This window comes from Filicampus tigris, chromosome 19, assembly GCF_054856515.1.
Source record: "Filicampus tigris isolate MCC_2025a chromosome 19, RoL_Ftig_1.0, whole genome shotgun sequence".
NCBI lineage: Eukaryota > Metazoa > Chordata > Actinopteri > Syngnathiformes > Syngnathidae > Filicampus > Filicampus tigris.
The window spans coordinates 14,676,886-14,703,458 of NC_141235.1; the positions used below are offsets into that span (position 1 = coordinate 14,676,886).

At 40.5% G+C, this 26,573-nt stretch overlaps 1 protein-coding gene across 2 annotated transcripts in view; it reads left to right on the plus strand.

Moving 5' to 3' along the window:
- The window catches only part of mbtd1 (mbt domain containing 1), a 142,931-nt gene that overhangs the window by 66,049 nt on the left and 50,309 nt on the right, over positions 1-26,573 (plus strand). For both annotated transcript variants that reach the window (XM_086015947.1, XM_086015948.1), the window contains 3 exons: positions 6,981-7,085; positions 7,145-7,292; positions 7,444-7,526. In XM_086015947.1, the coding sequence (XP_085872073.1) occupies positions 6,981-7,085; positions 7,145-7,292; positions 7,444-7,526 (336 nt within the window). The remainder of the gene's footprint in view (positions 1-6,980; positions 7,086-7,144; positions 7,293-7,443; positions 7,527-26,573) is intronic.

Below are 26,573 nucleotides of genomic sequence, written 5' to 3' on the forward strand. Positions count from 1 at the left end.
CCGGACACAAGTTGTTTTGAGTTAAGTTCCAAGTCGGGGGGCGTCGCTTCAAAAAGACAGCGACAACAATGGATATCATACCTGCTACAACCATAAAGGGACCGAGATGACTAGACTATGCATTTAACTTTATTGCGTGGCATGTGTTGCAGGCCTGTCGCCAACAGCACAATGCGTCGGTCACGTAAATCAATGCGGCAGTTGTTGCTCGCGCCGCCGCGGAGTAGAAAGAAGTCTAAAAAGCCTTTCACTGAGTAGGCTGAGATGAAATTTGGCTGCCTCGCAACCACATCAAACGCATGAGGGCCGATTAGTGGGCCGTACTAAAATCCACTTCCGGCCATGCTTAGTCCAGCCTTTTTTTTTAATTTGTCGAAGAACAGAGCTATATATATATACTAACTAAGTAATTATATATTTATATATGACTATATATATGCGTAAACTCGCGCTGATCAGTGGACCGAATCGATATATATATATATATATATATCGATTCGGTCCACTGATTAGCGCGAGTTTACGCATGGGCTCTATTGACTGTTGCACACGGGAGAGGAGGGCGGCCGCACTTAAGAGGAGCCACGACGCCAGAAGCCGTGATGAATCATAAATGCATGGATAAATGGCCTTGCTTAGCTGTCCATCGTGTCCGATGATGACGCTTGCTCCAAGGGGGGCGGGGGCGAGGTCAGCGACGCTGTCGCTGGTGCCACTTCTCGTGGGCATTGAGTCCGATCCTTGAGCCGCATACACGTTCGCAGATGGAGCGGGGGAAGCCGGATGACAGGGGGGTACCAGCTGCCCGCTGGTGTCGTTGCATGCGCCTCTTGGTTCGTCTGTCTTGGTTTGCTTTGTGGATTTGGGGAACTACAGTGGCACAGGTGATCTGCCAGGCTGATATGTCGAGTGCCAGAGTTTCGAGCTGCGTGGCGTTGATGTTGGCTTGCTTTAGGAGGTCCCTGGTGTAGTACTTAAATCGACACTTTTGCCCCCCAGCAGAGCGCTTTGCTCCTCTCAGTTGGCCATTGAGGACTTGGCGGGGCAGGCGGTGGTCAGGCATGCGAATGGTGTGTCCAATCCACCGAAGATGTCTTTTTGGCATGGCTGCTTCCATTCAGATGGAATTGGTGCTGCTGAGGATGTCAGTATGGGGGACTCCTTCTTCCCAGGACAGGTCAAGAATCTTCTGCAGGCAGCGGATGTGGAAGGCCTCCAGGTTTGTTGATGTGCCGGCGGTATGGGGTCCATCACTATGCCCCATAGAGGAGAGTGGAGAGACACACTGCATTGTATAACCTTCAGTTTTCGCTTTTCAAATACCCTGCTGCGGAGGCGACCAAAGGATGATGAGGCTTTATTAATTCGGGTGTGCAGTTCGGTGTCAAGGCAGCATTATCAGGACAAAGTTGAGCCAAGGTAGGTGAAGTTGTCCACTGTGTTTAGTGGAATACCATTTATATGAAAGCTTGGGGGGGGGGGGAGATCGGTTGGGGTAGTGAGCTAGGACATGACCTCTGTTTTGTGGATGTTGACCAGAAGCCCGAAAGATTAGTACAGACTGGAGATGGTGTTGAGGGTGTGCTGCATAGAGTCTGAGCTATGAGCTAGGACAGCGCAGTCATCAGCATACTGAAGCTCACAGATATGGCAAGTCTTTGTCTTTGTGTGGGCCTGGAGCCGTCTGATGTTGAAGAGGCTTCCATCCAGGCGGTACTCCACCTGGACACCATCTTCATGTCCCGTGCCGCGGTGGAAGAGGCACGTGATGGCAGAGAGGAGGATGTTAAAGAGCACTGGAGCCAAGACACAGCCCTGCTTCACCCCAGTGTTCACCTTGAAGAGCTCTGACTGGAGTTCTCCTGTAAGCACTCTGGTTTGCATCCCATCATGCAGCTGCTGAAGAATGCAGAGGAACCTGGGTGGTACGCCAAGTTTGGAGAGGTGTTTCCAGAGCAACTCACGGTTTATGGTGTCGAAGGCTTTGCTGAGGTCAATGAAGGCTATGTAGAGGTCCTTATGATGTTCTCTGCTCTTCTCCATTAGCTGCCTTAAGACAAAGATCATGTCTGTGGTGGATCTAGTCTTCCGGAAGCTACATGGAGTTTCCAGAAGCACAGCTTCCGGATGTGCTCAACCAGCCTGCTGAGCATGATTTTTGCTAAAATCTTTCCTGCGACGGAGAGGAGAGAGATTCCTCTACTGTTCCCACAGGCTGCTCTGTCCCCCTTCTGCTGATAGACAACAACGATGTTCGCATCCTTCCAATCCTGTGGAAGGGTCCCATGTTCCCAGATGTTTTGGATCAGGAGGTGCAGGCGGCGCGTGAGGAGATAACCTCCGTGTTTAAAAACCTCTGCAGGGATGCCATCAGGTCCAGCGCTTTTGTTGTTCTTTAAGCCCGCTATGGCTTGCCGGGTTTCAGGATAAGATGGTGGGGTGTCGAGGTTCGTGATTGGTGGTAGGTCTGGGAGATTATCCAGAATGAGAGGGTCAACAGGTTTTGTGTGATTGAGAAGACTCTCAAAGCGGGCAAGGATCTCATGGCGATTCTTAAAGAGTGTAGAGCCATGAGCTGACCGGACTGGAGCAATTGCCCACTTCCTGGGGCCATATAGTGCTTTGATGGCATCATAGAAGCCCTGAGTGTTGTTGCAATCTGCCAGATTTTGGGTCTCGTGTGCCTTCCACACCCACCAGGTGTCGTCCATGATTCGGAAGGCTTGCTGGGTCTTTGTTCTTGCTGCAATGAAGGTGGCTTTCCGGGTGAGGGATGTAGGGCAGGACAGGAGAGCTTTGTGGGCCTCATACTTTGTTTTTAGAAGTATCTTTATTGCAGTTGAGTTGCAGTCAAACCAGTCCTGGTGGAGTTTCCTAGATTGGCCAAGCACCTCCGAGGCTGCACTATGGATAGCCTGACGCCGAGCTGGCCAATCAGCTGATTCCTCCGGGATCTTACTGAGGTTTTCAGCAAGGAACCGCCGAAGGTTGGCTTTGGTGGTGGGGCTGTTCAGTGCTACACAGTTGAGCCTTTTGTTTGGAGCTGTCCTTGGACCACGGGGTTGAATGCTCATGAGGAATTTGGATCTGACCATGAGGTGATCAGTCCAGCACTCAGACACGGGACACCGCATGACACGGGTGATGAGGACATCCTGTATGTCCTTTTGGCAGACAATCACATAGGCCAGAAGATGCCAGTGTTTCGAGCGGGGGTGCTGCCAGGTGGTCTTATATCTGTTCTTCATCTGTAAGATGGTGTTTGTTATGACCAGCTGATGTTCTGCACAGAGGGAGAGGAGCCAAAGCCCATTGTTGTTCATTTTCCCCACTCCGTGCTGGCCAATAACTTTACTCCATACCAGGTGCTCCGTGCCCACCCTAGCATTGAAGTCTCCCATGACTATGAGCTTGTCTGTAGGCGGTGTTTTCTATAGGATGGCATCCAGAGCTCCAGAACTTGCGCAAAGGTAGGGATTAAGGTGAGGGTGTGGGTGCACTGTCCTCACTCCCACCATCTTCACTCCTACTAGGTGAACCTCCAGTGGCATGAGAAGACCCATGACGACCTTTGTCTGGCAAGAGTTGCAGGGGGCTGCTGGTGGTCCGGTCTGTTGGACTCCGCCTATGCCTGTCCCCAGGTGCAGGTTTGGGATCACTCTTAGTCTGGCCTCTACCCTTCGACCTGTTCGGCTTGGGTGACCCTGCCAGGAGTGCGAGACTCCGGCCGACATAGCTCTAGGGGTCATGGAGACGCGCAAAGTGCCTCACCACGATAAGGTGGTGATCCCGTCGAGGCACAAATGGCATTATAATGGCATACGCAAACAAGCCAGAGCTCGAAGGTCCCCCGTACACTGCGGTCTCCTGTTTGGGAACATTCTAGCTTTCTTGTTAAAAACCGGCGATGGGGAAAGGTACGTGTAGTCCCAAAGTTGTGTGCCGACATTGCTACATGAGATTGGCGGCTATGTTGCAGGTAACACGTCTGATATAATAACGAATATCCGACTTTGAATGTTTCTTAGACAAGGAAGCAAGCAGTATTTTTAGCCAAAAACAAAGTACAACAGCTCTGTTCTTCGTTTTCCGCTGCTTCTTTCGCTAGCCGTACGATGCATTCGTGAACCTCGGAAACATCACAACTATGCAAAAAACAAATCTGACCACAACACAGATAACCCAATTCATTACAATATGCTGTTGAACATTCAAAGATTTCAATGCCTTAAAAGTGTAAATAACTTAAGACTTAAATAAAGACTTTAAAGTTATTGTATTTCATAAAAAGAGTTTTACCACAGTTAGCAATAATTGTAACTTTTATTGTATGCATTTTTTTCATCACAAAAAGTGTATATGTACTGTAATGACAACTTGTCTGTAACTTGAATACTTAGATGTGTCATAGGCTGTTGCTGCGTTGAGTGTTTAAAGATTTCAGTGTCTTAATAATTTGCAAAATTAAGAGATCTTTATTGTTAGTGTATTTATTATTCTGGTGTCATTTCTTAGAATGTCACTCGAATGGTTCGCTTTCATTTGTTTCTTTGGAAAAAAAAAATAAAAGGTACCATTTACCTGTCATCTTTTCAAAATAAACATTTTTCTTTTTTAATGTACCGAAATGGGATTTAGTGTGCCGTTACACCCCTAATATATATATATGTATGTATATGTATGTATGTATGTATGTATGTATGTATATATGTATGTATGTATGTATGTATATATATATATGTATGTATATATATGTATGTGTGTATATGTATATATGTATATATGTATGTATGTATATGTATATATGTATGTATGTATATGTATATATGTATGTGTGTATATGTATATATGTATGTGTGTATATGTATATCTATATATATATATGTATATCTATATATGTATATCTATATATATATATGTATGTATATATATATATATATATATATATATATATATGTATGTATGTATATATATAGTATATATGTATATATAGTATATATATACTGTATATATGTATATATATATATATATATAAATAGTGTATATATAGTATATATATAGTGTATATATAGTATATATATATAGTGTATATATGTATATATATATATATAGTGTATATATGTATATATATATATATAGTATATATATATATATATAGTATATATATATATATATACTGTATATATATATATACTGTATATACTGTATTAAGTGGACCAAGCATCAAACAGATGGAGTTTAAACAAACAAGCCAACTTAACCCAGCGAACCTTATTTTCACACGTTGTCTAAAATTAAAAAAAAAAAAACAGCCAGACTAGAGGCGACAATTATGCAGTGTCTTGTAATGACAGGAGTTCAGAAACACAGAACAATCTGCGTATATTTACATAGGTTTGATGCTAAATGTTTGCTGTTAATGCCATACATTAACGGCTACATTATACCGCCGTCTCTGTGTGACCTATATCTTTGCTGCTCTAACTGAAATTTCCCCCACTGTGGGATAAATAAAGGCCTTCTTATCTTCTGATCTTCCTGGAAGGGGGATCCCCCCATCTGCAGTCCCTTCTCAAGGTTTCTCACTTTTCCCCAAATGTTTTTTTTTTAGTTTTTCCTTGCCCTCCTGGGGGTTAAGATCAGGGAATGTCGTGTTTACGATCTGGTGCATATGTGAAGCCCTTTGAGACTTTCTTGTGATTAAGGGCTATATAAATAAATTTGACTTGACTTATCTAAAAAGCTCTGATGCATATAGTACCTGTTAATAAAGTTGGAGACGTTTTTTCATCCCACTAGTGTTTTAGGTACATTTAAAAAATAGAAACAAAAGCAATGAAATATTACGAAAATAGCACCGTGTGTGTGGGTTTGCGTGTGTGCATGTGTTAGTGAATGCGTGCTTTTGAGTGCCGACTCCCACTGCAGCGAACAAGTTGACAGACATGAGAGGGACGCAGCACGAGTGGATGTTGAAGTATGTAAACAATTACGCATGCAAATGACCATATATTTAGTCCCAAAAAACGATTTTTCTCATCGAACGATAAGTTTATACAATAATAGGTCTGTTTTACAGACAAAAATAAAAAAAATAAATAATTCACCATAATTGCACAGTGATCTGTGACTGTATGTACAGTAGGACACAGTGCGGTGCCATAGCGTTTGCCATCCATCCGTTTTCTGAAACACTTAACTTCACTATCAGCATTTAAGCTGAGCAAAATAGTTCGGTTCGACTGTCCCGCTTTTGTTGCCTTCGTCGCCTATCAGTCCACAGGGACACACCCGACAAACAATCTACCGCTGTTCTCCTATCTTGACCTCGATGTTGAAAGTGGTTGAGCATGGCTTTCCTGCTTTTGTTTACGTCGCTTTCCTCTACCTACGGCGCCTGCCAGACCCGACAAGAATTCATGTGCAATCTCGTCCGTGATGTTGAAAGTGTAGTGAAAAGTCGCTGGAACTCGTCAATTTATACTGAAATCCATAAGTACACATGATTATAGTATCCATCAACAAAGGTATAACTACAGTTACAAAGGAAAAGGCATCGTCGTCATCATTCTCCGGCGCCCAAGCACTTAGGCGGCACCAGAAGCAGGCCGCCTCCGAGGTGGTGCCACGGCTGTCGGGCCAAGTGACCACCGAGGGAGCCTCACTTACTGCACTCATTCAAGTGAATGGGACCGTGCAGTCGAGAAAATGTTTACCCGGTTTAGTAAATATTTATAATAAATACTGTTTTTAGAGTTGAGGAGACTTCGTCTGGTTTTGCGTTACTGTATTTAAATTCGGCTTTCAATATCGGCCTAAATACCACCCTAGTTTTGCAATTTCGGACCGATGAAATTGACGTAATTTTTTCCAATATCAGGGTGATAATTATCATGCATCCCTAATGTGTATGTACATTTATGTGTGCGTGTGTGCTTGTGGCAATTTACCTAAATCTAATTTCAATCAATCGTCATCAGGTTAGAGATGTGGATCAAAGTGGGGATTGGTTCAAAGATGGCATGAAGTTGGAAGCTATTGACCCCCTCAATCTCTCAGCGATATGTGTAGCTACTGTAAGAAAGGTAAGTGTATTATCTATTGTAGATATTAATGTAAAATATTAACATGACATGTTGTTAAGGTGTTGGCAGATGGGTATCTTATGATTGGAATTGATGGTTCTGAAGCGGTTGATGGATCAGACTGGTTCTGCTACCATGGCACCTCACCCTCCATCTTCCCTGTTGGCTTCTGTGAAATCAACAACATTGAGCTGACCTCCCCTCGAGGTACTGTATACCTGTATTTATTTAATTGATTCAGATATTTAAATTGGTGTTTGATATCAAAAAGTGGGTAAAATTTTTTATTTTAATTTGATAAAATATTGGTGTCTTTTTGCAATGTGTTTTTGTTGTTTCAACTGACTTTCTCCTCCAGGTTACACTAAGCTGCCATTTAAATGGTTTGACTACCTCAGAGAAACCGCTTCAATAGCTGCTCCTGTTAAGGTCTTTAACAAGGTAGGCTAGTGTTGATTAAAATCTTGATATTGAAGTATAATTCAAACCATGTATGGGTAGCAAATTAACATTTTGGCAATTTTATCCTGGCCCGTCCGTCCATCCATCCACTCTATCATCTTGCACTTATCCGGGCCGGTTCGCGGGGCCAGCAGCTTTTGCAAAAACCCCAAACTTCCCTCTCTTCATCCACTTCGTCTAGGTCTTCTGTGGGGATCCAAAGCATTCCTAGGCCAGCCGGGAAACAGACAGACAAGCAGACTGATAGTTGGATGGATGCATGGATGGATGGATGGATGGATAAACATATACATATATGAATACCTACCTATCTTACCTACGGATGGATAAACACATACATATATAAATACCTACCTATCCTGCCTACGTGCCTACATGCACGTCTACATAAATGAATACATAATTACCCAATCACTCACTCACTCAATTTCATTTTGAGTCGCTAAACATATCCATTTGTTTTTTATTGAAAGTATCAAGACATGACCCTAATGTCCTATAAATGCAGCTTGCATTGAATTCATCATCCATGTAATATTCAGAATTTGAACTGCGGTGATTGTTTTTTTAAAACTTGATTGTCTGGCTCCAAATTGTTCCCGGGATCCAATGTCTTGTGGTCAGTATATTCGGTATTGAGGTTGACGTCCATTGTTTTAGTTTTTTTTTTTTTTTTTTTTGATCAGGTGGTACAGTGTGCTGCTATGGTTATATAATTGTGGTATGGTTGTTGTCATCATGTACTGTGGGTTTATTATATTGAATGTCTTGGTGACTTTTTTTTTTATAGTTTTGTGGATTAGTTGTCACTACGGAGTTTGGGTGTGCTTGTGTGGGGATAGGTAATCAACTTATGTCGAAGGTATGCAATTTCTCCTCTTTTTCTTGAAGCTCTCAGTTCAGGCATCAGTTCTTTTCTTTTCCTTTTTACAGCATCAGTATAGTCCTCCTTTATGAAAATTCCCGTTCTCTTAAGATTCTTGGCTTTTTGTAGAATGTCTTTGTCCTTGAATCTTTGGAATTTACCACCACCGATCTTGGTCTACCTCTGCTGTCTCCTCTAGGTTTTCCTGTGTGGTGAGCCATTTCTAAATCAACCGCTTCTTGCATTTTTAGAATTTCATTGACTGTATAACTTTACGAACTCTTTCTTCAGCCTCAGTCCCCCGACTCTCTTGGTGACTCCAGAATGCCATCAAATACTAAATTGGTTCTTCTGGACTGTCCTTCCAAGTAGTCCATTTTGTCAGTGACAGCCAACAGACTTTCACATACTTAAAGACATCTGCTTGTATGGCTTTACTGTATTCGGCCTGTTTATCCTTGTCTGTTTTCAAATTGTCCACCTCTTTTTGTGTGTAATGTAAACTTGATTTTACCGCCTGTATCTCTCGTGAAAGCGTATCCACTATCTAGTCTGTTATTGGTCGAGTCCACGATAATTGTTACAAAACTTTTGAAGTTTTCCTGTTGCTGATATAGTATTGCTATCAACATGTCTTTTTGTTGTTGCATCAATTCATTTACTTGACTTAGCGTGGCATACTCCTCGTCGGTCTTCTGTTTTCTTTTTCGCGGCGGCATCTTGAAACATGGACTTTTGAGTTTGTGCTGTTGCTGGCCTGGTGGTGTTAGCAGCTAGTGCCGGACCCAGTGGTTTGACCGCTTCTTACTTTCCACCCTTGAGGCCTGTAGATGGTCGCTAGTGGCTAGACCAGCTGCGCCTTATCCCCACTATACACAATGTTAATCTGTGCTGCTTCCCCCTCCTGAGACGCCGGTTGATGGACCAGAATTTCTTCAAAGTCGCCTGAAAGGTGTTTTCCATGGTGTGCTCTCCAAGAATTTTGAAAATCGCATGAAATATTCCGGGGAAATTTAGTTTTTTGTGTGGGGAAAAAAATGCATTTTTGTGTGACACTTTTTTGTTATATTATTGCTGATCAAACATCTGGTCAAAAAGGCACTTTCAAACTAGAGTAAAACAGTACAACTTATTTCTCAACATATATCTGCAAAAACATACTTTGATGTGGCCATGCATGATTCGATTTTGAAATTATTTCGAAAAGCCCCTAATAAGTATAAATTGAGAATTTTTTTTTTTTTTTTTTTTTTTTTTTTTTTTTTGGAGAGAATGGACTACATTTTTTTTCCAAAAGAAAAATTGTGAAACTAAGCTATTTAGATACTGACATAACATATGAACTGATGAAAATATCCACCTTGGTTGCCATGGTAATATGAGCCCCTTTTCCACTGCAGGAACCTTTAGAGGAACCTTTCACTTCACCCTGGTAAAGTGGTTCCGCCTTTTCTTTCCACCCGAAAAATTTACCTGGGGACATTTCGGCCCTGCAAGCGACCAGGGCCACTATGGCCCAGCAAGAACTCTTCCCGGGGTCGGGCTGCGCTGACGAACGCCGATTGGTCGGTCAAACTTGGGGGTGTGTTGTTCACGACGCCATTAGCCTTTAGCTCCGGTAACTGCTAACCCGTGTGCCGTCGCTGTGCTCGCTCGTCCAATATTTTAAAAGTAAAGGAAAAGTGAATGAATATAGACGGACAAAAATGTGCAGACTCTTCTGAGCATTTTCGGTGGACAAAGACATTCAAACCAACTTTGAATCGGTGACAAGGAGCGACCATTATGCACCAGCTTATTACTGCCGAGCAAGGCAGGTTTAAACTGTTCGCACGGCAAAACAAGTCCGTGGAAGATGTAAATGGAAATGACCGTCAAGTAAGCAAATTGCATGACCATCTAGATGCCATGGCTCGCGTTCTTGGACACCGGAGCAATGGATTCTGTGGCGCTACTGACGAAGGTAAACACGAAAAACTCAGGAATACTCTGAATATTGTCATTTAGTTATCTGTTGTAGTCATTTCCAGCAGAAACACACATTTTGTGAGTGCATGTGCACTGAAAATGGTTAGCTGTTTAATGTCTCACCACTGAAGTATTCATAAAACAGGATAGTGGATTTACTGAATTTACAGAAAGTAGATTTGTTTTGTAAGGCACTGTACTATTCAGTTTAAAAATAAAACATTGCGTTTACATACAGGTTACATACAAAAAATGTACCTAAATAATGAAGCATTGCATTTTGAATAACTCCTACGTCAAATAAATGTTAAAAAGACAACTGTTAAAAATAAAATGCAAACGTAAATCTTAAATTACAGGCCCATATAATCTAATAGTGAACTCTGACCTTTTTTGGGCATGTATTTTTGATTTACAGCTGTTCTGGATGGATATTTTGAGACAGTTTCAAGTGAAGAAATCATGAGCCGTCATCATCCGCTACACAGAAGTGCAGTGTCACCTGCGACTCAAGCATCGCCAGTCCTGGTAAATTTCATTTTACAGTAACTTGTAGGGCACTTAAATTATTTACTGTTACTCATTTTGCTTTTGTATGTCAAAATGTCAGCGGAAAAGGAGCCCAATCAACTCTTCCTGGATCCTGGATGTGCTGCGCTGCTGTTTCTGAGCCATGAAGGTAAAATACCTGTTACTGAAATACTTTGTTATGGTTTGATTTAGTTTGTCACCTGTTGCAGCCACTATCAGTAGCACTTTTGAGTTACTTATAGCAATAACAGGCTGATACAATGCCAAAGGTAAGGCTCTGCCTCCTCAACATAGCTTCCACCTTTATAAACTCAAGTACAGTACTCATGAAAAAAATAAAATATTGCACGTTAAATAAAAAACTGCACCTGAATAAATATATTTTTAAAAAAAACAACAACTGTTGAACACCAAATGCAAATGTCTGCATAAATCATTGACTTATATCCACTAATACTAAACTATGACATTTTTCTGCGTTTTTTTTATTTGCAGCTGTTGCACATACTGAAGTTTCCAATGCAGGGACAAGTGTGAGCTCTCCATTGCTACCAAGAAACAACCCACATCCAGCGTTTGCTCGTGTCAGTAAGATGTTTCACTTACACTAACTTGTAGAACAATTCCGTTATTAAATATGTGTTTCTATCATCATTAGGAAACCGCCTAGAGGATGGGACCTTGGATGCAATCACAGAAATGGAAATCGCAAGCAAGGAGTTCACTGTGGCAGAAAATGACGTATGGCAAGCCAGACACTTTTCTAAGTTGCGAGTGATGCCGAGTTGGTCCGGGTGCAAGACTATAGTAAATTCAGCCCGGCTTCTGACTGTGTTTATTTTGTCTTTTAGTGTGCACAAAGTCGCAATGTATAATTTTTTTTTCTCCAAAACACACTTCACGCTGCTGTAATTAAAAACTCCATAAGAGCTGTCAATGAAGCCATGTATTTATTTAATTTATTTAACTTTTACTTATCCATGTATATGGTATTTGCAATGCTGCCCAGGCTACAGACAGCAGATTAAAACATGGCAAAATAAAAGCAAATACATATACCGGTGCTCATATATACCACAAATAGGTTCTGCTATAATGTGTATTAGGGAAAAACCTTTTCATAAAAAAAGATATATAAATCACTTCCTTATTGAGATAAAGGGTAAATAAAAAGATAAGTTTACATTAGCATTAAGTAACAATACTTTCTCCTTGATTTTCATGTTGACACATTTGAATATTGATTGTATATTTTAAAGTTAACCAATATTAAACTTAGATTGATAATAGGCTAGCTTTAAAGGTCACTTAATTATTCTCTACCTGCAATTTGATGTTGATGTAGGGTGTCAGTAATGAGTAGGGAAGTAACACCTCCCACTGATGCGTCATCAGTCTCATTTGCATAATTTACCAAGAACTATGAATTGGGGTGGAAATGCAAACCACCTGTGCCACAGGAACTTTTGTTACCAGGAACTTATATTACCAGGAACTAAATGTTCCTGGGCTTGTTGGTGGAAAAGGGGCTAATGACTCTGTAATACTGATTCATCGATTTCACTGGTAACGCTATTTTTCAGGAGTGTCTGGGTGGATTTGGCTGAAACTTGTTTTGCGCCTACATATACAGCTATTGGGTGCAACTATCAAGTTTGGTGCAACACAAGTTAGTTGTACTTGATGCTATATTTTCTTTAAATTGGAAGACACACCCATAAAGCTTGACTTTTGTAACCTTGACAACAAAATCTTATGTTGTTATCCTTTCGGCTTTTCCCCTCAGGGGTCGCCACAGTGAATCAAGTGCATGCACGATTCGCATAATAGATTTGGCAAAACGATTTTTTACGCCGGATGCCCTTCCTGACAATAGTCATAATTCGTCCAAAAATCTTATTTGCTTCATCGAAAAACTGTGAATATTTAAAGCAGTGGTCCCCAAAGTACAGCCCGCCTTCACATTTGGCCCGGTCCCCTGAACAATAGCAAAGATGCATACTGATTTATATGAAGAACCCAGAAAGGGTTCAGGGTTTCCCCAAGTGCAATGTAGGCCTGGCAGTCTTTTTTGTGAAAAAAAAAAGAAATTGCGGGAGAGATACTAACAGCAGTGGTTTATTTATTAACCCATTAAAGCCTAAAGCGCCTGGCTCAACAGCTCCCCAAAGCCTAAGGTCATCTTTGTAATTACTGTTGAAAACCTGAGGTTTTCCCAGAAAATTAACACCTACAAGATAATTAATATCTCAGCCCCTGTAGCAGACAGAAACATAATTCCAAAAGAATTTGAGACCTTAGACATGTGGCTTGCACACAGGCCCGAGTTAATTAATATTTACTGTTTCAATCGAAGATGTAAAAATAAAGTGTCAGTGCAAGAGAAGCACTATTTTTAATGTAAAAAAATCGAGTGGTAATTACCATCCTTTATTCTGTTACCAAGACGTCGATATTGTCATTGTCTACAAACATATATCTTAACTATATATGTCACGTTCGACAGGTTCTACTGTTTCAAAGTCCACAAGTGCATCGTCTATATCACTGCCGTTACTCATTTCAGAGTTCCCGCGATCGACAGACAACCGCCATTATGCCTCGCAAGAATTCTGGAACATCCTCTGCGGGCTTATGACACCGTCATGTGTATATTCTGATGCATTTTATTGGTTAAGAGACCGATGATTAAATAAAAAAATGACGTGTACGCTCTGCTTTAAGGGACGCAACAGAGCTCCCAGCTCTAGTGGTAGAAAAGCGGTTACGCGCTCCCATCCTTAATGGGTTAAAGCTCATTAGCTGGCTAATTTACAATTCAAACCCGCTGTGGACATGCTTCAAACGCGGCAGTAGTAGTTACCCAGCTGCGCGCACTTACTTCCATTGGGAGCCCCAAACGATAACGAACGTTGCACACTGCACACGCTCGGTCTGCACGGCGGGGAGTGTCGGTCACTTGACTGCAATGTCGAAACTTGTTTTTTGTTTTGTTTTGCCGTCATCTTCTACCAAGCAAAAACTCTCCATCTTCAATGTGTGCGAATGAAGCGGCTGCGTGGTTCGGATTCCAAATTTCCTGCAGTCAAACGCCAGCGCTCCTTCTTCATCTCATTCTTCTTCTGCTTCCTTTTCTTCTTCCCTCCATGCAGACGGAACAGCGCTCCCGCCGGGGCTCCCAATGCAAGTGTAACATATGATTTTATTGCCAATTGATATTTTCATTTTTGTATATTAATTAAGTGATATATATAATGCATATATTTTGTATCTCACATTCTGCAACATTGTGATGTGAGTACTAGGGCTGGGCGATATGACTGAAAAGTATAAGTGTTTCATATTGGTCGATATCGATATATATTGAATTTTTTTTTCTTTTTTTTCAACTATTGAAAATAATGACCCGAAGAAAAATACATTTAGGTTATTTTATTTTAACATAATACTTTAACCTTTAATAAGAGGTTAGTGTAACTATGAAAGAGTGAAATAAACTGGTCGATATAAAGATTAAGTAAACTCAATTTTAAAGATAATATGCTTAGAAGGGCTAAGAAATGTTTTGAAAAACTGTCACAATCCAAGCATTTCATATCAGTCAATATTGATAATTATTGATTTTGTTTTAAACATTTTCTTTAAATAACAGTTAACTGGTTTTTGTACATTGCTATGTAGTGTAATGTGCAGTTTGTCCGACCATCAGTGCATTGTAAATGATTATTTGCATTAGGTCTAGGTCTACCCCAAAGCAGTTGTAGACACATATATTAGCCTTTATTCAATGTTCATCCAATGTAAGTGAACAAATTCTCTCTTGCAGTGCATACATCATCGTTGACCAACCGTCTTAGGACTACTTTATCTTTTTAGCGGACGCGTTATTGCCGTAGTCCATTCATATTTTACTTGCTTGATTTTACCTTGAGTGCGATGCCGGTGTCGGATAAGGCTAACTACTGCTAGCATGTCAAAGACAAAAACTCCTCTACATGTACACCATGCCTCCATCCATGGGTTTTAATAGGGTTATCATGTATAATATAATTTAATTGTAAGAGTTGTACTGAGTCGAGTGGTCATTTATTTGAGCAAAGTTATGGCGCTCGCTTGCTGGACACGAGCGTAGCACACAGCCGCCGGGCCCGCGAGCATGCTCCGTTGAGTTAACAGCTTCTTCCTCGTTGGTTCTTCTGCTGCTTCGTCTTTGGTTTAAATGCTTCTTCTTCATGTTTGGAGGCTGAAGCGCGCTGCCTACATCACGCACCATGCTGCGATCGGGTTTGTTTTTCTTTTTTCCTGTCGAACGTTTTATCGAAGGCATTTTCTATTGGTATCGCTCACGTGTCAATCGCGATACATATCTATATCGAATTATCGGCCCAGCCCTAGTGAGTACCATATTTTTCCGGACTATAAGTCACATTGTTTTTCATAGTTTGTCGGTGGGTGCGACTTATACACTGGAGCTACTTATGTGTGAAATTCTTAACACATTATCACTGTCATGGCTTGTTAGTGCTGACTTGTATTTTTGATCTGCAGGCGCTTTGCCTCCCTCTGCAGGCGCTAAAGCTAAAGCGCCTGCAGAGGGAGGCAAAACATCATAAATACAAGTCAGCACTAACAAGCCATGACAATTTACTTCTATATCATTTCACATGTTATTGTAACCCACATAAAGAAACATAAGATACATCCTAAAATCTATTAAAATACATGAATAATTTAAACGGTTAAAGTCTAAAGTCTAGTATAGTCTGATAAAGAGACTATTTGTCTGTTAAGGCCTTGCTAGTCGAGGAAGCCAGCTTATCCAAACAGCTAAACATTCACAAACAAACGCCACAGACTCTAGGTGTGCAGCGAGGTTGCCTGCTTATATTGTGAGACTGCACAAGAAACAGAAAATACTATCAATCTATGCATTACATCCACATGTATTTTCATTGACATGAACAAGATGAGCCTATGCTAACGATTAGAGATCACGATTAGCATTAGCAACAGCGATTAGTATGTTGAGTCAACAACCTACAATCAATCATCCACAATTCAGCTCGTATATAAATGTCATTACACACAATTGTGTAATTTAGTTTCAGACGATGGTTTGAACAAGAATGAACCGCAAACATGCTAACGATTAGAGATCACGATTAGCATTAGCAACAGCCATTAGTATGTTGAGTCAACAACCTACAATCAATCATCCACAATTCAGCTCGTATATAAATGTCATTACACACAATTGTGTAATTTAGTTTCAGACGATGGTTGAACAGGAATGAACCGCTAACATGCTAACGATTAGCGATCGCGATTAGCATTAGCGATAGCGATTAGTACCGTATTTTCCGGACTATAAGTCACACTTTTTTTCAAAGTTTGGCCGGGGGTGCAATTTATACTCTGGGGCGACTTATGTGTGAAATTATTAACACATTACTGTCATGGATTGTTAGTGCTGACTTCGCCTGCAGAGGGAGACAAAATATCATCAATAAAAGTCAGCACTATCAAGCCATGAAAATTACTTCTATATCATTTCACATGTTTTTGTAACCAACAGAAAGAAACATAAGATACATCCTAAAAGCTATTAAAATGCACGAATAATTTAAACGGTTAAAGTCTAATGTTTTGTGAAACTAACAGACCCTGCTAGTCAAGGAAGCCAGCTTATCCAAACAGCTAAACATTCACAAACAAACTCAACTGACTCCAGGTGTGCAGCGAAGTTGCCTGTTTATATTGTGAAACAGAAACAGAAAATACTATCAATCTATGCATAACATACACATGTATTTTCATAGACATGAACATGACAGCCTATGCTGGCGATTTAGTATGTTGAGTCAACAACCTATAATCATCCACAATTCAGCTCGTATATAAATATCATTACACACAATTGTCTAAGTTAGTTTCAGACGATGGTTGAACAAGAATAAAGCACAAACAGGTAGGCAGGCTAACGATTAGCAACCGCGATTAGCATCAGCGATAGCGATTAGTATGTTCAGTCAACAACACAGTACAATCAGCCACAATTCAGCTCCTATATAAATGTAGCATGGTCATTACCGGTACACACAATTGTCAAAGTTACTTACAGACGATGGTTGAATAAGTACGAACCACAAACAGGCAGTTGCCCGCCTCTGGCTGGGGTATTGCATCATGCAACCACACACATAAGGAGGAGCACACTGAGCAGAGAGGAGAGGAAGACATAATTACGACCGAATACATAAATACTTTTGGAGACTTGGAAACATTCTACATGGTCAGGGATGAATAAAAGACTTATTTAAGGGATCTACAATGGTTTTGGTGAGTTTAAAGTTATCTTACCGTAACTTTCTTGGATGCTACATGTAGCATCGTAGCTTGGTGGAAATGATGTGTAGTAAGCGCACAATTTCCTCCCAAAATGCGACTTATACTCCAGTGTGACTTATATATGTTTTTTTCCTCTTTATTGTGCATTTTATGGCTGGTGTGACTTGTACTCCGGAGCGACTTATAGTCCGGAAAATACGATATGTTCAGTCAACAACACAGTACAATCATCCACAATTCATCTCTATATAAATGTTGCATGCTCATCACACACAATTGTCTAAGTTACTTATTTATGGTTGAACAAGAATGAACCACCTCTGGCTGGGGTATTGCATCATGCAGCCACACATGTAAGAAGCCGAGCACAGAGGAGACGAAGACATAATTACGACCGAATACATAAATACTTTTGGAAACATGGAAACATTCTACATGGTCGGGGATAAAAAAAAGACTTATTTAATCGATCTACAACCGTTTTGGTGAGTTTAAAGTTATCTTACAGTAACTTTCTTGTATGCTACATATGTGAATGTTAGCTAAATCTTACCATCGTAGCTTGGTGGGAATGATATGTACTAAGCGCACAATTTCCTCCCAAAATGCGACTTATACTCCAGTGCGACTTATGTTTTTTCCCCACTTTATTATGCATTTTATGGCTGGTGCGACTTGTACTCCGGAGCGACTTATAGTCTGGAAAATATGGTATATATTTTTTTTAATCCTGCTTAAAGGTCAGGGCGCAAACATTGAAAACTTTTCGGCCCTCTAGAACCCCCTTTACAATGCATAACTGTCATTAAAATGTGATTAGGTCGTTGGTAATCAGCAGTTTAATCACTAAATACAATTCAGAATGTATTGTCTGCCGTTTGAATCTCGCACCTCCTCATCTTCGGCTTTTTCCTCAGATGTGATGTCACAGTAGCCGGAGGATACAATGACTACTAATCATGAACGGTCTAATAACGCCCCATTCTGTCAGCTCGTGTGTTTCAAAATCCTCTCATTCCAAAACATCGCTCGCCATTGAATGTGCAGTGTTTGTAGCGCATGGAAATTGTACAATCTATGGTGTAGCGAGTGGTTTAGCTACACCTACGTCTCTTCCGGTGGCTAGAGCCACGATTCCTCAAGCTTCCATGAGGTTCGGAAACACTCGGAATGAGTAAGTAAAACCTATTTACTAATCAATCTGTGTTTGACAACCTGCAGGCAGGGACTTGTATGTATTATAAAACCTATTACCAATGAGAATATGAATTTTAACAGATTCTGAAAAATGTTTGCACCCTGACCTTTAAGTATTTGTTCCTTTTGGGGTTGGTTTACTGTGGCGCATTTCCGGAGCCAAGAAGAGAGGGAGAGGTGAATTAGAGCGAGGTTGTTCAACTTCAATGAAGACGCAACAAAACACTGTCCTGCTATGTCGGTTGTTTAAGTAGTTAAGACTCCAGAAGAAGGGCATGAACTCGACATGCTCGCGTCATCCTGAACACGTCACTGCGCCAAAGAAAATGTGTTACACTTTCATTTCAATTCGGGAGGTGTCGCTTCAAAAGGACAGCGACAACAATGGATATCGTGCCTGCTACAACAAAAGGACCTAGATGACCAGACAATGCATTTAATTGTATTGCGAAAACGATCTGGAAGGTGGCGGCGAAGGTGGTACTTGCGTGCTTGCGTGTGTAGCTTCTTTACACGCACATACGTCACATAACACCGATGCCGCTGCAAAAATAGTTTGCGTCGCAGCAGCAACGAGCTGCGAGGTGGATCCTCCCTTCCGTGGCAACAACTAAATTGCTGGGCTGAGCCGGGGGAAACTGTACGTCATCGCAACATGTAACATAACGGACCGATAACGAGAGAGAATGCACGCGGAGTCGTATACGCAGCAACAATTTCTGACGTGTGCACGCCATGTGTTGCAGACCTGTCGCCAACATGTCTCACAGCACAATACGTCAGTCACGTGCTACAACGCAGCAGTTGTCGCCCGCGCCGCAGCAGTTGTCGCCTGCGCCAAAGCAGGAGTATAAAGAACCCTAAAGAAGCCTTTCGCAGAGGACGTTGCTCCGTCCTTGCTTAGTCCCCCCCTTTTTTACGAAACGTGTCATCCCCCGTCCTCGGCCCCAAAAATGTGCGTCCGTCCGAGACGGAGAGACGGACCGTTCTGACCCCGGCTGACTGCCTTGCTCTGTTGATTGCACACTTGCAACCCTGGTGAGGATAAGTGGTTCAGAAAATGGATGGATGGATAGCAAACGCTGTGACACTCCACTATGTCGTTGCGGTCATAATAATAATTAATACTTGTTGGAATACAAACGGCCATGACACTTTGAAGTTCAGCTATGATTAAGTAATATTTGAATCATCTGATTACTTGGTCTTTGAAAATGTTTTCACTTGAAAATGGCCATCATTATTTCTTAAATGATTGGGGTCCCTATGTTAATTTTAAAATGTGTGCGTATATATGCGCGCAATGTACATTGTGAACGGTCACTGCTAAGTAAATAATTCTGTGAGTGATATATATACACATTATTCACAATATGAATCCCACAATAGGATAATTATCATGATATTGTGGGGAGGTTGGCGATTTATTAAAAAAAAAAAAAAGCTCACGATACTGCATAAGATCTCACAATATTGCAAAAAAAATTAAAAAGTGAGCTCATATTAAAAAAACATCACGGTGTTATGTTTTTGTACATAACAGCATTCACAAAGAAATAGGCTTGGCCAGTCATGTGCTCCTATTAGCTCAGCAGCACAAAGTATCATGGTCTATGGAGTTCACAATGCTGTGTTCGGCTGAAGCGGGCCGACGTAGATGTTGAAAAATATGCGCTGGTATGATTGATTTTATTTATGGGACCTTTTATTGTTTATAACAGTTTTGTTCATGTGAACAATAATGTTTAATTTCTGTTTAATTTGTTTGTGTGGGTGTGTGTATGGTTTCTGTAGATCATGAAATGCAAATACAAATTAAAATAACATGCAGTTACATCTAAATGTCCCACACAATGCTAATTAGCTGTGGTCCTAATTGTGTGAAGGCGAAGGCCTTTACACATATGTTATTCCTATTCTTTAGTATTACTATAGTATTATTATATTCCTATCGTATGTTATTACTATAGTTTATTATTGTGTGAAGGCGATAGAATTTTTTTGTTCCCCAAATTTACCGTTTCCCCAATATTTTCCACTTTTCACCCCCCCAAAAAAGATTCATATCCAATGGCACTTTCAACATTTCCCATTTCCACCATTCCAATTTAAAATTCACAAGATTCAACTCATTCAACTGACATTGGAAAAGCTTTTCAACACACCCACAATTCCTTTTTCCCAAAAATTCAACTTATTCACTCTTAAAAAACCTCACACAATTCCACCATTCATTCCCATTGCCATATTCAACAATTCACATTCACATCATTCCAATTTGAAATTCACAACATTCATCTCATTCAACTCATATTGGTCAAGGTTTTCAACACACCACAAATTCCTATTTCCCACACATTCAACTCATTCACCCTTAAAAAAAAACAAAAATTCAACTATTCACCAATCATTTCCAATGGCACATTGAACTTTTCACATTTACACCTTCCCAATTTCCACAAATTCAAGTCATTCAACTCATTCAGCTCACAATCAGCTTTTCAACACCCCCAAAATTCCTACTTTCCACACATTCAACTCATTCACACTTAAAAAACCCACAAAAATTCACCATTCATTTCCGGTGGACCAGTGTTATTGCCCCTTGGTCTCCCCAGTGCGGCGGCCATCATGGGCAGGTGCATTAGCTGGACTGGGGATACTCACCCCGAGGTATCCCCAGTGCGGCGGCCTTTTTGGGCATGGATATTAGCTACAACCATTATTCTCGCGGCTCAGCCAGCCCCAGTAAGGTGGCCATCTTGGAGAGGGACATAAGCTACAGCTAGAATTCTGGCCCCTTGGCCTCCCCTGGTGTGGCGGCCATATTATTCAAAAGTATTGGTACACCCAGTATTGTCATTTCCAGGTTTCCCTAATGAAGCGGCCATGTTGTTTAAAAGTATTGGGACACCCCAATTTTTCATCCCCAGGTGTCCCTAATGAAGCGGCCATATATTCAAAAGTATTGGGACACCCAGAATTCTCATTCCCAGGTGTCCCTAATGAAGTGGCCATTTTGTTAGAAAATATTGGGACACCCCGATTTCTCATCCGCAGGTTCTGTCCTTCCCAAGATTCCTTGTTTCCTTCCTTCCTTGCTTCCTAGTGTCCTTTCTTCCTTATTTCCTATTATTCTGTATTCTTAGTTTGTTTTCTTTCTTGCTTGTTTTCCTTGCTATCTTGGTTCCTTGCTCCCTCCCTTCCTTTGATTCCATCATTCTTTGTTTTCCTTCTTTTTTCACCAAACTTCCTTCTTTCATTGTTTCCTTACTTCCTCTTTTCTTGTTTCCCTTCAGATTTTTTTCAAGGTCATTCAACTTCATTCTACTTCATTCAACTACAGTGGTACCTCTACTTATGAAATTAAGTGGTTCTGGAAGAAATTTCTTAAGTAAAACATTTTGTAAGTAGATACGCGTTTTCCATGTAAATGCCCTAATCCGTTCCAAGCCCCCCAATATTCAGACATAAATGTTTTATAAAGCATAAAAATGCATGAAAACATGTAACAAATACATGTTACAATTAGATTATTTTACAATAAATTAGAGTTGTGCATAATGTAAAAAAATAAAGAATAGAATAAGCAATAAAAATTATGGTCGTTTACCTCTTAATTGCTGTCCTCATCGCTTTTTGCCCTCTTTGGTTCATGTTCAGGAGTGGTTTTTACCTGGCGTTTTGTAAACAGCTGATTTAATAACGTGGCGACTGTCAATACATTACGGTCATTTTCTTTGGCGAGATCAAACGCATCCCTCTTTCATACTTTTCTATTATCTCTTGCTTTGTTTGTATGGACAAAAAAAAAAATTCTCCTTTTTTCTCTTTTCCTCGTTTCGAATTCGCGTAAAAAACTATCGGAAAACCTCATGGCCCGAGGGGCGAATGACGAGGACGCTGCATCCGTCTATCTATTTACCTATCTATCCACACACACATAGAGACATACGGAAGAGGTCCCTCTTAGCCAATGGGATGCCAGGAAGATGCTAGGCTAGCCGATGGCAGAGCAGCTATGAGTACGTTGCGTTCAGGAAACTCCGGAGCTGCGAGTAGCAGCCCATACTGCGAGTATCACCCCATACTTTTACCTTTCGTATCCTGAAATTTCTTTCGTAACTACAGGCAATATTTTCCTGTTGAGGCGTTTCGTAACTTGAAAATTTCGTATGAAGAGACGTTCGTAAGTAGAGGTACCACTGTATTTTCAACTTCATTCCAACGCATTCCACGGTTTCCATTCAGCTTCCTTCGCCTTCACACGCAATTTCTTTAGAAATTGCATTCTCTAGTTATTCTATTTTATTCCGACCACTTTTTCGGTGTGTGACTCCTTCCACATTTTTCATCTGATTGACTTCATTCATGTTTCAAAACATTCAGAAAATTCATGTCTTCCGGAGTAGTATTTTTTTTCGTTCCCCAAATTTACTGTTTCCCCAATATTTCCCGTTTTTCACCCCAAAAAAACCCATTCATTTCCAATGGCATACTCAACATTTCCCATTTCCGCCATTCCAATTTAAAATTCACAAGATTCAACTCACATTGGAAAAGCTATTCAACACACCCACAATTCCTATTTCCCCAAAATTCAACTTATTCACCCGCAAACCCCCCCCCACAAAATTCCACCATTCATTCCCATTGCCATATTCAACAATTCACATTTACAGCCTTCCAATTTGAAATTCACAACATTCATCTCATTCAACTCATATTGGTCAAGCTTTTCAACACACCCCAAATCCCCATTTCCCACACATTCAACTCATTCACCCTTAAAAACCCACAAAAATTCAAATATTCACCATTCATTTTCATTGCCAGATTGAACATTTCACATTTACACCATTCCAATTTCCACAAATTCAAGTCATTCAATTCATTAAGCTTACATTCAACTTTTCAACACCCCCAAAATTTCTACTTCCCAAACTTTCAACTCATTCACCCTTAAAAAACCCACAAAATTTTCAATCAGAAATGACAAAAATGGCCGCCCCCGAGATGGCTAAAAATCTGTGGATTTTGCTATATTCCATAAACACAATATTTATCAGAATGTCCTGTTTCAACTAGTGGGCCTGCATAGAACATATTCTTTAAAAAAGTATGTTTGTATTGACTTCCAAGTTAACACAACGTTAATGAAATCAGAGGAGTAAATTGTGAAAATGCACTCTGTGTAACGAAATCTAAAATAAACAATTGGTTTTTAATTTTGTCTTAATTTTACCTTTATCCAAAAGGTTTTGCTTTTTTTCACTAGTATCCATAATGAAAGTAATAAATTGATCTATACAATCAAAATGTGGTATGCCCCTGGAACAAAAAGGAAGGACTTTTTTTTTTGCACTATAACGTATATTGCAACAAACTTAATTATGGGTTTTTATTATGTGATGCAGATGAGTGGCAAATATGTCATTTTTGTCTTACTTTGAGTGCTGATATTTCCCAGTTAATTAAATCATCACTCCGTTCGCGAGAGAGAGCAAGTGAGTGAGATCTTTCTGCTTCACTGTTTTGGTTGTTAATAAACGCACGTTCACTGACTAATGCCTTCTTAACCCATCAAGGCATAAAGCGCCTAGCTCAGCGTCTCCCCAAAACCTATGGGTGACTATAGAATTAACCTCTTAAACCTGACTTTCTCTCAGCAATTCAACACCTAGAAAGTAATTGATCTCTGCCCCTGTAGCATATCGAAACATAATTCCAAAACAATTTGAGAGCTTAGACATATGGCTTCCACACAGCCCCGAGTTTATTAGTATTTACTGTCTCAATCAAAGTTGTAAATATTAAGTCTAAGTGCAAGAGAAGCACTATTTTTAATTAAAAAAAAAAAAGAGTGGTAATTACCATCTATTAATTTTTTTAAAACTATTTTTCATTGATTTTGATTTAAACCCAAGAACACACTTAACTCCCCTGAGTGAAATACAAACATAGAACACACACACACAAAAAAAAACCCTGAAATATAAACAAAAGAAAATATCAATAATAATGGGCAACAGAATAAATAAAAATAATAAAAAGAAAATAAAAGTTATACTTCACAAACTCAATTATTAGTTCTCATTAGAGATGGGCTGTTATCATTAGAGATACTCCAAATCCTGGAATCAAGTGGAACCGGGTCCTTCATTACGCTTCTCTCTGAACCTTTCAGGTTTTAGAATGTCGGTGCTAAGTTTAGATTCCTAGTTACTCGCGCAGAAGAAGCACGAACGAAGTACGACCGATTTATTAACAAAAAAGTGTGTGCGCGCAGCCCTGGGCTGGCGGGCTCCTCCCGCCGAAGTTGCGTCGCAATAGCACGGAAGTTCACCCCCACTCGAGCTGCCGTGGTCCTCTCAGTCAGCCCCTCCAATTGCTTCGTACCGGCCGGCAAGCATGGGCCGCGGCGGCGGCGACTATGGGTGTGCTTCCCACGGATATCCACAGCGCCGGCGGCAGTCGCCCTTCGTGGGGTGATCCGGCCCGGGCCGACCCGGCTTGCGCATTCGGCCGACACCTAGCCATAGAACTGACATACAGTTTATGACCCAAAAGTCAGAATCGGGTAAGTATGTCTAATGGCAACATTGAGCCAACAAGTTCAACACACAAATCCACATATCCAGCTAACATTTAGCTTATAGCATACGCAGCTGCAGCATATACATTACACAAATACTGCACATACAGATATATCATATGGTTACATAGACTGCTTAGATTAGATAGACTTTCCTTGCTTTCCCTTAATATGCAACATTGTGTTTGTCATATATATTTTATTTTATTTTATATTTTTAAGGTTAGCCAATCAATTGGTGTTCAGTAGCATGCTTTCAGTAACTGCTGCATTATTGTATTGTCTTGACCTTCTCAAAAATAATACTAAATAATTATACAAACAAAATGATTAAAATACATATACTGGTTGAAAACAGCCCTTTAGTAATCCTTGGTAAAGTTCACAAATGGTAAAAACTTCATGAAGTTGAAGAACAGAGAAGTTCATGTGATTTGTCCAAAAATAACTCCTTTCTTCGGAATCGAGAATCGTTAGGAACCGGAATCGAATCAAAGAACTGGAATCGTAACCGGAATCGTGCAAATTCAAACGATGCCCAACCCTAGTTATCATTGTTTGAGGTAATCCATAACCGGTATCCATACGTCTTCAAACTCTTGTGCTTCACCACTAATCACATCTGTCAGTTTTTCCATTGTAAGACACATTGCCATTTCTTTAAGCCAGGACTGTATGGAGGACGCCTCCATCTCCCTCCAAGACAGTGCAACCATTCTCCTGGCCTGAGGAGACCAAAGTTTATCAAAGTCTTGCACTTTGTGTGAGCAGAAAGGTTCTCTGGATATATACCTAAACTATAAAGCTTTGCTATGCAGGGTACTTGGTGATTTTGCTAAGAATACAGACAACCGTTTTCCAAAAAGACACTAGCTTGGGACATTCCCATACACAATGAATTAGAGTACCTTTCGCCATCAAACATTTTACACATGTATCTGGAATACCAGGGGACTATTTATTGAGTTTCACAGGGGTTATGTAGGTCCTCATTAGCCATTTATGTTGTAGTTTCATGCCACATAGTATTAATAGTCTGTGATTGCGCCCTCAAGCAGGCTGCTGCCCACTCATCATCCCCAATATCATCATTAATATAAAAACGTCATGCTCTCATTCTGTCATGACTACATTCTGTGGTCAGGTGAGATGAGTGTTGTTTACAGAAGTGAAATTTGCTGTTTCACCTGTGTATGTTTTAGCACAACATCCTCAAGGCAGGACAATGGTGGCACATGTGACACCTGGTTGTGATTTGATGAAATGAATTGTTTTAATTATAAATATTTGAAAAAGTGTTTCTTGGGAATGGCATATGACAAACAAAGGTCATTAAATGTTCTTAAGGCACCTTGAACATATACTTTTTTTGCAGCCCTCTGTCAGCCCAGACCTTAAAACCGCCATCTACCCAGCCAGGAATAAACTGCAAATTTCCCCAAATTGGAGAATATTGAAAAATAGTGGGTCTATCACCAGTATGTCGGTGAGCTTTGAACCATACATCAATTGTATTAAAAAA